Source organism: Ischnura elegans, chromosome 12, assembly GCF_921293095.1.
Source record: "Ischnura elegans chromosome 12, ioIscEleg1.1, whole genome shotgun sequence".
In the NCBI taxonomy this organism is placed as follows: Eukaryota; Metazoa; Arthropoda; class Insecta; order Odonata; family Coenagrionidae; genus Ischnura; species Ischnura elegans.
In genome coordinates, this window is record NC_060257.1 from 76242852 (window position 1) to 76256112 (window position 13261).

Below are 13261 nucleotides of genomic sequence, written 5' to 3' on the forward strand. Positions count from 1 at the left end.
TGAGCTCTCCGGCACCCAGCTGGGCGTCGGATACCCGGTATGGGCCGGAGTTCAACACCCCACTTCGGCCCTGGATTCCCCGCAAAACGGGCGGCCGAGAAGAGCCCAGCTCGGTCAATCGGCTCCTGGCGGCTGGGGAGCTTGGCGGCTCCTTCCGAGCGTACGCCAGGACGGGTTAGTGCTGGAGATATGGGGGTCTCCGTAGGGCGGATGAAGGCGTGTGGGTTCGGAGGGCCCCCGCGCTGGAGGTTCGAACCCGAAAGAGACCCCCTATCAAAGGTTCCTATGTCCCTTGGGTAGGCTACGTTCTAGGCTAGACTACGGATCGATTGTGCACTCATCCGCCCGTGAGACCTACATGAAACCGCTCTCGACGGTTCATAATACTGGACTGCGTTTAGCAACCGGTGCCTTCAGGACCTCCCCTGTCTTGAGCATTTACGCCGATACAGGAGAGCCTCCCCTAGTCACTCGTAGAGAGACGTTGATGTGCAATTATGCCACAAAAATTTTTTCTGCGCCGAACCACCCCTGTTTAAACATTATTTCTCACCCACTGCTTTTAGACCTTTTTAAACGAAAGACAAGATCCACTAAACCTCTAAGTGTTCGCTTCAGAAACCTAATCGCAGAACGCAATTTTACCTTGCCCGCCAAGTACCCCACTGGGTACAGTAACGTGCCGCCGTGGTTAATTCCCCGGCCAGCTTTGAGACTTGACCTTACTCGTTGCTCTAAATCTACTACTATGCCGGGAGAATACCAAGAACTTTTTAAGGAATTCCGCGCCGAAAACTCCGAATTTACGTTCGTATACACTGACGGTTCCAAATCGGATACCGCCTGTGGGTGCGCTGTGGTATCCCCATATCATGGAGTCCTTGAGGCAAAATTGCATCCGTACTGATCCATTTTTACGGCTGAGCTCACTGCCATTAGGATTGCTCTCCGATCCATTAAAAACAGTGTTGCGTCATTTATGATCTGCATAGATTCATACAGTGCTCTCCAATCCATATCTCTTTATTCTCCTTGTAAACCCATTGTTCAGGACATACAAAGCACTGTTATCCCTGAGTAAAAAAAAGGACCACTGTAAGCTTCGCTTGGGTCCCTGGACATGTGGGCATACCAGGGAATGAGAAAGCAGATTCTGCAGCCAAAGATGCGCTCAGGTCTCCGGATACAGATTTTCAGTTAATGCCAGCGGAAGATTTAGGGAATGCCATGAGGGGTATGATTAGACAAAATTGGAAGACGCAATGGCTCGAAATCCAAAATAACAAACTTCGGGAAATAAAGCCCGTAATAACTGCGTGGCAGACCTCTATAAGAAATGACCGCAGGGAGGAAGTGGCTTTAACACGCTTAAGAATTGGTCACTGCTTATTAACCCATTCATACCTCTTCACCGAAGAGAGAATACAGCCCCAATGCTTAAATTGCAATTGTCCACTAACAGTACGACATATCCTGACGGACTGTGCAAGATATCGTACTGCACGGGTGAATCACAACCTCGGAGTCAACCTAGCTGAGGTACTAGGAGACACTCCCGAAAACATTACCCGACTGATAGCATTCCTACACGCAACTCGACTTTTCAATAAAATATAAATGATACCTCTTGTAAATTATTGACACGTTAAATTCAGAACGGGCCTAATCCCCTTCATCAATACCAGTCAGTGAGTGGTGCAAAATGGCCTTAGCCGCCGACGCACCCATTAAAAGAAACACTACTACTAAGATACTAACCTGAAATGTGAAATCCATGCATTTTTTTTCAAGTAAAATTTTTTTATTGACAATCATTGATAGAATCACATTACATAGTTGAACAAAGGTTTTTTTTTATAATCTGGCTTTGAGAAAAAATACCCAACTGTACCTCGGAAGCCCGGGGATTCGAACGCCCTACCCGGCCCACTCGGCCCTGTTGCTCGTGAGTCGGGCGCCGATCCACCAGGCTACCGTTCACTTGTTACAAATGCTTCAAAATTTCAACATCAAAGATTGATTACCTTAGATTTTCCTCTGAAGAGGGATTACATTGTTTACCTAGGTTTAAATATTTACATACATTGTCACGCAAATATACATTTACTCATATAAAACATGGATAAAAGGAAATGTGACTTCTGGAAAGGACAGAATTCTCACTAGATTTATAATACAGTGGGTTGTGTTAAGATTAAACATTTTGAACATAAATTTTGTGAATCTACTTCATTTTTATAGTGTTAAAATTTATTGGTAAGACATCTTATCCGTATTGTTTTTTAAAGAAAGGTTTTCCGCTCTTTTTTATTCTAACAGTCGTTATGCAAGATATATCAAGAGTACACAGTCCACAATGTAATATTCTCTAATCATCTAACACGGCCATAATAAACTTTCTTTGTTCTTCGACCATTCTTATTTTGCTACACTCGTCTTTAAATTTTTGGAGGCTTCTCGATTCTTCTCTAACTAGTGTTGTGTAGATATCTATCAGTGTGCATAAAATATTGCTTCTTGCACTTGGAAAGAGTTTAAAATCAAGTGTTAGCAGTTGTACGTCGCTGGCTGGGGCGCCTCCAAATGCGACCCAACATCTGTATATATGTTTGATTTTGTTCCATAGTCCTGTGCCTTTTGTGCAACCTATGAATTTATGCGTACTAGTGTCTGTTCTGCCGCAGGTTTCACAGGTTGGCGAGCTGATGATTCTACACCTGTACCTCATCTCATTTGTAATATTGATCCCTGACCGGATTTCGTAAAGCGTGCTCTTCTTGTGAAGGTCTGTTTTTAGTTTCTTAACCCTTTATGGTCAACAATTTTTTTACCCAAGGAAAAAATTTTTTCCTTCCAAATCTTAATCAAGGGAGACCATAGGAAGCACACCTACCCATTTTTTAATTTTTTGTCAAAATTGATAAAAATTGAGGTATGTGCCAAATTCGGTACATTGGGCATTCCCGTAACAGTTAGGCTTCAACAGTAAGTAGGCAACCCGTCATACATTTTTAGATTAAAAAGACATAATTCCTCATTAACTGCCTCTTTACAACAATTAGTCTTACTAACAAAACATGGGAATATCCTTGGTCAAATTTTACCTATAATTCATTTCAATGCACAATGTGTAAATCATCAATAACATTATTACAGTCAAATATCAGCTGGCAGCATAATAAGTAATATGTGAGGAGGAAAACGGATATTTTTTCAAAAAGTAAACAACAATGTATCCATAATAATATGCCTGATGGCATTTGATTACTTAGTGAAATAAATTTGGAGAGAGTTACACATCATAATCAAACACTTATTCTAAAATGGATGCACTAATTTCTGTTGTCATTTCAGCAAAATATAAAAATCAATGGGGAAGTATTTGAAGAACTGCAGTAGATGGTTGGTAAAAATAACAATGAACCAAGTTATTTTTCATGAAATTTAATAAAACAATTTGAATTCTTGTTCAAGCACAAGTGTACATCGCATTTAGTACAAAGAAACACAGTTTTCCCTGAACAACCAGGGTTTTTGCACCTCTGCCTGACATCTTTTACCTGTGGCCAATGGCCAACACCATCAACTCGGCAAGTTGTTTCTGGTATTGGATTGGCTGGTCCTCTCTTTCTCTTTGCTTCAAATTTTGCATCCACGCTGTCATGTGATTTCCTGCCCCTCTTTTTCAAAAGAATGTCTTTTCCTCGTTTTGTTAGAGCCTCTGCTATTCTCATCTTGAATTCCAGCAAATCATTTTGCTTTTTCTTGGAAATGCCCAAAGAGTCACAGTCTCTCCGGTAAAGAGACCAACTATTCACCACTGCCAAGTCAACAAAATGAAAAAATAGTCTATGGTAATATTTCCTCGACTTGAGAAATATTCTGTATCTTGACAGATTTGCATCGCATAAATCTACGCCACCCATACAATCATTATACATTTTTACCATTCTGGGACACTGAACTTCAACTTTTCCCTTGCCCTTCTTGTCCCATCGTTGTACAGTTCCCATCGGATGAGCACCACCAAATGTACCCATCAATGTAACTGGTCGGTTATCAAACCACTTCACGACCCTGACACTTACTCCATCCACAGTGGCTTCCTTTTCATCGATTGAGCCCCTGCCTCTTTTCTTCAGTTCCTTGTCAGGCAAAAGATTACACCCTGGAATTCTATTGCATCTAACTGTCCCCAGAGAATATACTCCTTTTTTGTGTAATTCTGTCAGAAGCGCCAACGAGGTGAACCAATTGTCAAAATATAATGTAAAGTTTTTGTTGCTTTCTAAAATTGAAACTAAATTCAGGACAACATTACCACTTGCTCCTATGTCCGTGACACCAGGCAAAGGAGTGATTTTACCTGTGTATAGTTCAAAATTGTGAACTAAACCCTTAGTATCACAGAGCACAAAAATTTTATATCCCCATTTGTATGGTTTTTTTGGGTTGTACTGCTTCAATGTAGACTTCCCCTTGAAGGGTACAATTTGCTCATCTACACACAACACTCCACTTTGGGGAATTGCTTGAAACTTTTTCACCACATGGTCATATATAGGTCTAATTTTAAACAATTTATCATGCAATGGATTGTCCTTTCCAACCATATTTGTGTTGTCATTGAAATGAAGCTTGCTCTTGATATCCTCAAACCTATTTCGTGAAATAACTGATGATACTTCATTAAGTTTTGTGTGTACTCCCCAGTACATTCGAGACCGTGGAAAATTAAAAATTGACATATACATAACACAACCAAGGAATTGCTCAATTTCTTCTGGTGAAACATTTAGAGGTTTATTCACATTGACCTGTAATGCATAGAGGTTGCTCTGTTCCACAATGTGGGTAATAATTTCTCTATCAAATATCTCTAAAAAATAATCAACTGGGGGCTTAACTGATTCTGCAGGATCTATTTGTCCAAGCCATAGGGGACACGTTTTTGGACTGTCAGCACCACAAGTGGCCTTCCAGACTGGCAACCTTTTTATTCCCTTTCTGCCCACAGACTCGACAGGGTGAAGTTCTGGCGTTGTTTCATCTTCAGAAAAACTATCTGAAGCACTTTCGGAGTCATCAGGTGACTCTGATTCCACATCTTCATCGCTTGAGCTTTCACCAGCATGAGGATCATCACTATCCTCCGGTGGTACAATGACATTTTGCACGACTTTCCTCCTCTTTTTCCCATAAAAAAAATCAGGATTCATTATCTGAAATAGGGTACAAATACTATATCTAAAAATGCCAAGAATAAATGTTATAACTAGCCATTTGACTACTCTTTACACTCAATTATATAAATACGACAATATCACGAAGTATATTTATAAAATATTTTATATCAGGTTTCAGAGGCGATTTATTGACTTACATTGCTGTATTGCCGTAACAGCCCAGAGGGACGAATTCGTCACACACTTATTCTTCCTTCAATTTCCAATAATCTGAAACATTAACATGTCACGATTACATATTACAATAATTAAAACCATAAAGAATGCAAAATAAATTTTATAAACACATAAACTTACCTATGAAAGCCAAAAACTAAAAAAAAACACAGCAAGTGAACTTTTTTCCATGTGCTTTGCTTCGACTTATTCCGATCGTCGTCGGAGTTCTACCTTTCCCCGCTTGGTAGCGACACTTACTGCAGCCGGCAGATACGAATGTGCCAAAAACGTCTCAATGGGCTTTTGTGGAATAACTCACTTAGCTACTGATACAAAATGATTCTGGAGGTATGTGCCGAATTCGGCACACCTGACGTTAAAGGGTTAAAGTTTTCCCAAGCCCTCTTGCCAGGTGGTGGATGCTCGGTACTCCTCCCTGCTTCCTCGACGTCCTTTTTCATTAATGTTTTTACTGGTGTGATTCGATTGTTGTTTGCTTTGCGAAATTTTGTTATTTTTTCTCTTAGGCCTTTTAGGAATGGTATTCGCTTCCCCCTTTCTAATGCCGCTTCTGCCAGGTCAATTTGTTGTTTATCCTGTGATGTGAAAGCTTTACAGTAATTATTCATTAGAATCATGTTTGCTTTTCTTTCCGCATTTTCCAGGTTGAGACCGCCCCTTTCTTCTTGTAGGTACATTAACTTTCTTTCTTTTTTGAAAAGAAACCCGTTCCAGATTAACATATTTGTTGTTCTTGTTATTTTTGCATGTGTCTTCTTAGGCAAGGGCCATACGTGCGCCACATACCACAGAACTGGATATATCTGTTGGTTTACTGTTCTGATTCTTTGGAGCAGGGGTATATTATTTTGACTGAAGTTGTAGCATTTGTGCCTGGATATACGCAGGGCTTCCTCCCAGTTGCTCCGGATAGTGCTGGTGATGTCTTTTTCCCAGGACAGTCCCAATATTTTTATGTTTTTTGCTACGTTCCAAGTTAATTGTCCTGTGGTGTCTTCCTTTTCGTCTAATCTTAGGATTTTGGTTTTCTTCTGGTTTACTTTAATTCCTTCGGGTTCAAACTTTTCTAGTATTTGCTTTGCTTTCTCCAGTTGTTCCTCGTTTTCTGCAAAAACTGTAATGTCGTCTGCATATGCTATGGTTGAATACCTTTCTCCTCTTCTGATGGTTCCTATTCTTTCCTTGTGTAATGCTTTCAGGATCGGGTGTATTGCTAAGGTGAATAAACTCATCGAGAGGGGGCATCCTTGTCTCACAGAGTTTCGTATCCGGAATGAATTGGAGATGTTGTGCTGCAGTTGTATTCTTGCGGTTATATTCTCGTATATGTTTTTTATTATTGTTATGATGTTGTTGGGTAGGTTCATGTGCTTCATTATTTTGATTATCCATTCAATTCTGATGAAATCAAAGGCTTTTTCCAGGTCTACTGCGGCTATTGCGGGGGATTTGTCCAAGGGTCCGGGTGATGATAGTATTAAGTCTCTTATAATGGTCACTGCTTCGATTGTGTTTCTATTGCTGTCCGGCGTATTGATGTTTGTACAGTAATGGTGAGACTATTGGTTCTAGTTTGTTTTTGATTATGTGGGTGAATATTTTGTAATCGGAGTTGAGGAGTGAAATTGGTCTATAGTCGTCGATGGATTTTGGTGTTTGTATCTAGGCTATTGGTTTAATTATAGCTTGCTTCATTTCTTCTGTTGTTCCTTCTATGCTGATCTGGTTGTATAGTTTTGTCAGTGCCGGTTTTAGTAGGTCCCAGAATTTGATATAAAATTCGTATGGTAATCCGTCGGCCCCTGGTGCTTTTACTTTGTTCAGATTGTGTTTGATGTCGTCTAAGTCCTTCTCCGTAATTTCCCCCTCGTACTTCTTCTTTTCTTCTTCCGTCAGTCGTGGTCCATGCTGTAGTGGGGGTGATGCATATTCATTCCAGGTTTTGTATTTGTTGTATCTGTTTTCGAAGTGTTTTCTCATTTGATCCAAAGTTGCTTCTTCCCCTTTATCGGCGATTTCCTTTGGGAGTGTTGTGGTTTTTACTTCTATTGTCCTCCTCAGGGTGGCGAGGCTGGTCGGGCTTTGCTTCTCGTTATAGATTTTCTGTTGCCATCTTCTTTTTCTCTGTCTTTAGCTGTCTTGCTTCTGTGTTTTTCTCCTCATTCCTGTGGGTTTTCTGCAGATTATCATTTAGGCATTCCCTATAGAATTTTAGTGTTTTTGTCAACATGCTGTTTTTTGTTTGGGTTAGTCTTTGGATTTTGGTCCTCACTCTGGGTTTAAAAATCTTTTCCCACCAGTCTGCGGTGCTGTGGTCCAGGGCTGGGTGGTTCAGTAGCTGTATTATCTTCTCCCTGATTTCCTCGGCGGCCTCTTCGTCTTCCAGGATCGCGGTATCCATTTTCCAGTGATTGTTAGGTCTTATTATTTGTGTATTGTTCTCTGTTTCTATTTCTGCTATAATGGCGTGGTGGTCTGACCATGTCATGGGTAGGTTTTTGAAAGCTGTTATTTTATATTTCAGTTTTTCGGAGGTGAATATATAGTCTAGTCTATTTTTTGAGTGTGTGCCGAATCTTGTGTATTGCTGTGTGTTGTTTCCTGTTATTAATCCGGTATCTATTGCCTTTATGCTATGGATTAACAGATGAAATGATTTGGAAACTTGGTAGACTATTCTATTTTGGTATGCACTACTGTCTTGTTTTCTGTAAATGGCATTGAAGTCCCCACCCATCACCGCCGTTTCATGGAAACAATTAACATATGGTACAATTTCGTTGTAAAACAGCTTGTCTCTGTCCTTTCTACCCAGGGCTCTCGAGGGTGCGTATACATTGATGATGTTTATTCCTTCTATTTTTACCGCTATCACCCTGCCCGAGCTATGTCTCCGGCAGTTAATTGTCTTTAGTTCTTTTCTAACGCAGATTAGGATTCCTAAATTGCCTTCTGCTAAGTTTTCATAGATAACGAAGTTTGCGTTTGCCCATTTTGCCTCTTTATGTACTTATTGTAGCATGATTACGTCTAATTTTTCTTCTTTGAAGGCTCCCCAGCACACGTTTATTTTAGCGGGGTTTATTATCCCCGCTGTATTAAATGATGCGATTTTCATGTTATTAACGAAGTTGGCCATTTACTATAACGTATGCAGAGTATAAACCCTCCAAAAAAACACAAAAACAACATAATTATAGCATTCAGTAGATAGCAAATTCCATCAAGTCTTATCTTAACCTCTTCGGTCCCGAAAAAAACCTGGCTCTCAGAAAAATGTTTCCTTGCTAATATTTAGCACATATGAGACTACTGACATTGTGTGTGGAAGTATTTTTGAAATTGTTTCTATAATTGTTAAAATATTCTATGTCCACATATGTGGACATGAGGATCATATATGCAGATTGTGAAATATACTTTTCTGTTTTTTATTGCGATATATATGTACTTTTTTTACCTAATTGATCAAATACTATTATTGCATGCGAAAAAATTGTACCACGAATAAAAATATAAAAGTTTATCAACAAAATGAAGAATAAATAATTTTTTTAGTAATTTTTATTTTTTAATATTTCTCAAATAAACAGTTATGTCAAGTATGAATTACAATGACATTAAAATAAAGGCACATAAGTAATTAAAATCTTAGTACAAATCAAATAGTTCAATTATTATGATACATAATACAATCTTAAAAAAATAAAAAACAATTGTTTTCTTTCAGCATGTTTAGTGCCTTGTATGAAATTTTTGAAAACAGCCATTGAGGCTCACACATAAGTATACATCACACTTTTGGCATTTAATCCTAGTTCTTGATGAACAGCCAGAGTGTCTGCATCGTGATGCATTTTTGTCATTGCTAAAAATAGGCCAATGATTTATCCTGTCAAATCTGACGTCATTGACAGGGTGTATGATTCTTCGACGTTTTTGCTGGGTTTGATCCTCGTGGTCAATTTGCTGATCTTCAATGCCTGTTTCTTCATTTACACATATTTTAGAACTCTCATGAGGGCCTGGACTAATTGAACTACATTTTGATGGCCTGCCTCTTTTTTTTTGGATCTCCTCCCTGATTTCAACCCTTCCAGATTCAAAGTGAATCATTGCATTGCCTAATCGAGTTCTAAATTGCAAAAGTGAGGCAATTTCTCTTTTTGGTACATCTGCCTTCACACAATTTCGGCGGTACATTACCCAGGAATTTACTATAGCCAAATCAACAAAGTGCGTAAATACCCGTAAAGGCCATTTTTTGGTACGCATTGAAGAAGAGTAATATGCTAGAAGTCGATCACAAAGATCAATTCCTCCCATACATTGGTTGTATTTTTTTATAACTAGAGGCTGGTTGACTTCACGTTTCCTCTTCTCTGTTTTGTCCCATCTCAAGCAAGATGAGTGGGGTTCACTACCTATGCAAGTAGATAGCATAGTGACTGCCTTACTATCCTGCCACTTGACACAACACATTTTTTTATCACTGCGCAGAACCTCGTCATAATCACCCCGTTTTAATTCTTTGTCGGATTTCAAAATACTAAGTGCACCACCTACTCTGTTTTTCATGACAGTACCACAGAGGTTAAAATTATTTGCCACTAGGTAATCACCTAGTTTTTCACTAGTGAAGAAGCGGTCGCAGTAGATGATGGAATGGCTGATCGTCCTCGTTAGCAACTTTACAATTCCTGCGCCCAGACCAAGCTCCCTCATGTCCTTATCAGGAATGGTTCCTTTTCCAACATAGATATGAAAATCAAGAACAAGACCATCTCTTTCTGCAAGAACAAAATTTTTTAGTCCTACTGGATGTGGCTTATTCGGTACATACTGTCGATTAGGACATCTACCAGTGAAAGAAATCATTTGTTCATCTACAGATTGTTCATTCGATCTAGGTAGCATGTGACATTTTTTCAAAAAGGCATCAAGTATCGGTCTTACTTTTTGTAACTTGTCATCGCTATCGCTAGTAACAAATTTGTCAACGAAATGTAAATGATTCCTTAACTCGAAAAATCTGTCCCGTGACATGACTTTTTGAATGAGAGGAACGGCCAAATCCCTACTCCAATACAGCCTTGTTTGCGGATAATTTAGTGAACCCATCAAAATGGACACGCCAACAAATCTGATGATTTCATCGTAGGTCATATTAATGGAGCGATGATCTCTTACTTGTACTGAATACAGGTTGCTTTGTTCTACCACACTTTTCCAAAAGCTGGGAGGAAAATACTCGAAAAACATATCGAGGAAATTTTGACTCCCTTCCTCATTTTCACAAAAGAGATCTTCTACGTCGTGTACATATGGTGGCATCCTGTAAGTTGTACAATTTTTTGCAGATTACTTATTTATTATTATCACCAATGTATTCATAAGTGCATGCAGTATCATTCAATGCACTTTAACTCACTTGTCACGTGTCCATTTTTTATTCTTCGGAGTGCCTTTTTCTGAATTCGGTGAACGGAGTGATGCTAGTGGAACATCATCTTCACTTGAATATTCTTCTAAATATTCATTAAAATCATGTTCTTCATCTTCACCACTAGATATTTCCCCTGGAATATCCACATCACTATCTCCTAACATTTCCAAAATGTCATCAGCAGAGAGGCCTATAGCATGTTAAACAGCAAAGTTAAACCCGATGTCCACATATGTGTACATTTGTTAATTGAAGGATAGAAAAATAATTGGTGGTCGCACGAAAAACAACAGACTACCATCATAAGTATAAATAATGATTACATTAAAAGAAAAAAATTCAACATGAACCAGTGAAAATTAGCGGAAATATAGTTTACTTACTTCCCATGTGCTTATTTGTGGCCGCCATTTTGATTTCTGGAAAACAAATGCTGAAATAAATAGCTTCTAGTATGTAGAATTGGCGCTGTCAAGGCGGAAAATTCAAAAAAAGGTATGTCCACAGATGCGTACAAGAGTACAATATTCTACTGGAAGAAACTAGCCTGTGAATTAATAATAAACCGGCCGTCCACATATGTGGACAAGGGGACCGAAGAGGTTAATATTTACCAGCAGAAAGGGACGTCCATATACACATTTGATCAAAATTAAAATTACGTCTGTTTGCTTCTCCATTTTCACTCCCATACAATTTGTCTTTTTAATGGGCTTAAGATGCCCGTCGTATTTAAGAATGCTATTTTCATACTTTAAGTACATATAAAAAAGGGATAAGGAAACCAGAATAATACAAGAAAAACCAGGGAGAAAACTTTGCCAACGTTGCGGCAGACATATTAGAAGCAACAGAGCAAAAATGAAGTATAAAAAAATCTGAATTTCCTTTCTTTGGCCGGGATTCGATTACCCGAATTTGTCCATTCAGTTCCAAAGTGCTGCACCTTGCCCACTGGGCTATCATTTCATGTTGGGGAATCACATTACTTTTGGGTTTAAGAGCCCAATGCCACTTGTCTTTCCCACTTACTTCGAACTTGCATCGGGAGTTTCTCAGCCAGCTGACAGCCGGCCGTCGGTGTTCCTCGCCCGTAAGTGGGTCAGCTAACGGTACTTCCCCAGCGCTGAGGCTAAAAATAGCCTCCTGCTGCTCGTTGCCTCGGCCGCTGCAGCACGGGCTGCCAACCTTGGTGTGTTGAAGCCTTTGATGTTTTCTGCTTCCTTCTCCGGGGCATGCTTTCCTGGCTGCTCCTGTGGGCATTCTGGTGTTATCTGAAATAAAAATACTTGTCTTAGGCATCTTTCAATAGATTGGCCCCCGCACGGGGGGAAGAGAGTAATCTCTTCCTTTGGGGAGTCGCGCCCCCACGGACCCGAGCCCACCGGGGAGACAACCTCGTCAAAAAACCCTTCGTACGCTAGGATAGCGTGCAGACAGCATGTGACTGCTGTGCTGAGTAGCCGAAACATCTGGCGTCCAGATTCACCCACGTGTTTGCCGTGCGTGGAGACCCGTACAAGGGGGAGAAGGGGATCCTGGTGGGTGAGTTCTCCGGCACCCAGCTGGGCGTCGGAAACCCGGTATGGGCCGGAGTTCAATACCCCACTTCGGCCCTGGATTCCCCGAAAAACGGGCGGCCGAGAGGAGCCCAGCTCGGTCAATCGGCTCCTGGCGGCTGGGGAGCTTGGCGGCTCCTTCCGAGCGTACGCCAGGACGGGTTAGTGCTGGAGATATGGGGGTCTCCGTAGGGCGGCTGAAGGCGTGTGGGTTCGGAGGGCCCCTGCGCTGGAGGTTCTAACCCGAAAGGGATCCCCTGTCAAAGGTTCCTATATCCATGGGTAGCCCTGACGTCCATTCCGGCTTGCGGGTGGCGTCCCAAATGTGTGGCTCCGTGGTGGGTGGGGAGCCCAGGGGATGAATTCTATATACTTGGATGACTGAAGAAACTCTACCTCCAACCAAAAGATTCCGTCCAGACGACGGGAGAGTTAAAGTTAACGGCGCTAGTCAGCGCTACCTAGTAATGAGGTGCCAGAAGGAAGGGGAGAACCTGAAAAAGGTCCCCCTTCCTTATTCGCAAAGTTTTATCGGGTTTGGTTCTCGGGGAACTGAAATATGCTAAAAAGCTTGGCGATGGCTCACTGCTCATTGAAACTGAAAATAAAGCCCAGAGCGAAAAGTTACTTAATGTTAATAAGCTGCATGATATTCCCGTCAGGGTCGAGGTGCACTCCACCCTAAACACCTGTCGGGGAGTTATAAGCCACTTTGATCTGCTGTACGTTGAGATCGACGAGATCAAACGTGAGATGGCCTCCCAAGGAGTCTCTGATGCTCGTCGACTCACTGCAAGGCGCAACGGAAAGAAAATCGACTCGACATCAGT

The 13261-nt window shown here is 40.8% G+C and overlaps 2 protein-coding genes across 2 annotated transcripts; both read right to left on the reverse strand.

Annotated features, from left to right (window-relative positions):
* Positions 1 to 2928: 2928 nt before the first annotated feature.
* LOC124169728 (piggyBac transposable element-derived protein 3-like) lies at positions 2929 to 5702 on the reverse strand. The gene is made up of 2 exons (XM_046548418.1): positions 5384 to 5702; positions 2929 to 5222 (listed from the first exon to the last, which is right to left on the reverse strand). The coding sequence occupies exon 2, from the start codon at positions 5217 to 5219 to the stop codon at positions 3429 to 3431; it is 1791 nt and encodes a 596-aa protein (XP_046404374.1). The 5' UTR covers positions 5220 to 5222; positions 5384 to 5702; the 3' UTR covers positions 2929 to 3428.
* Positions 5442 to 11466, reverse strand: LOC124168726 (piggyBac transposable element-derived protein 2-like). The gene is made up of 4 exons (XM_046546992.1): positions 11256 to 11466; positions 10858 to 11062; positions 9993 to 10761; positions 5442 to 5456 (listed from the first exon to the last, which is right to left on the reverse strand). Exons 1-4 carry the CDS (start codon positions 11281 to 11283, stop codon positions 5442 to 5444), a joined length of 1017 nt encoding a protein of 338 aa, XP_046402948.1. The 5' UTR covers positions 11284 to 11466.
* Between the last annotated feature and the right edge of the window lie 1795 nt (positions 11467 to 13261).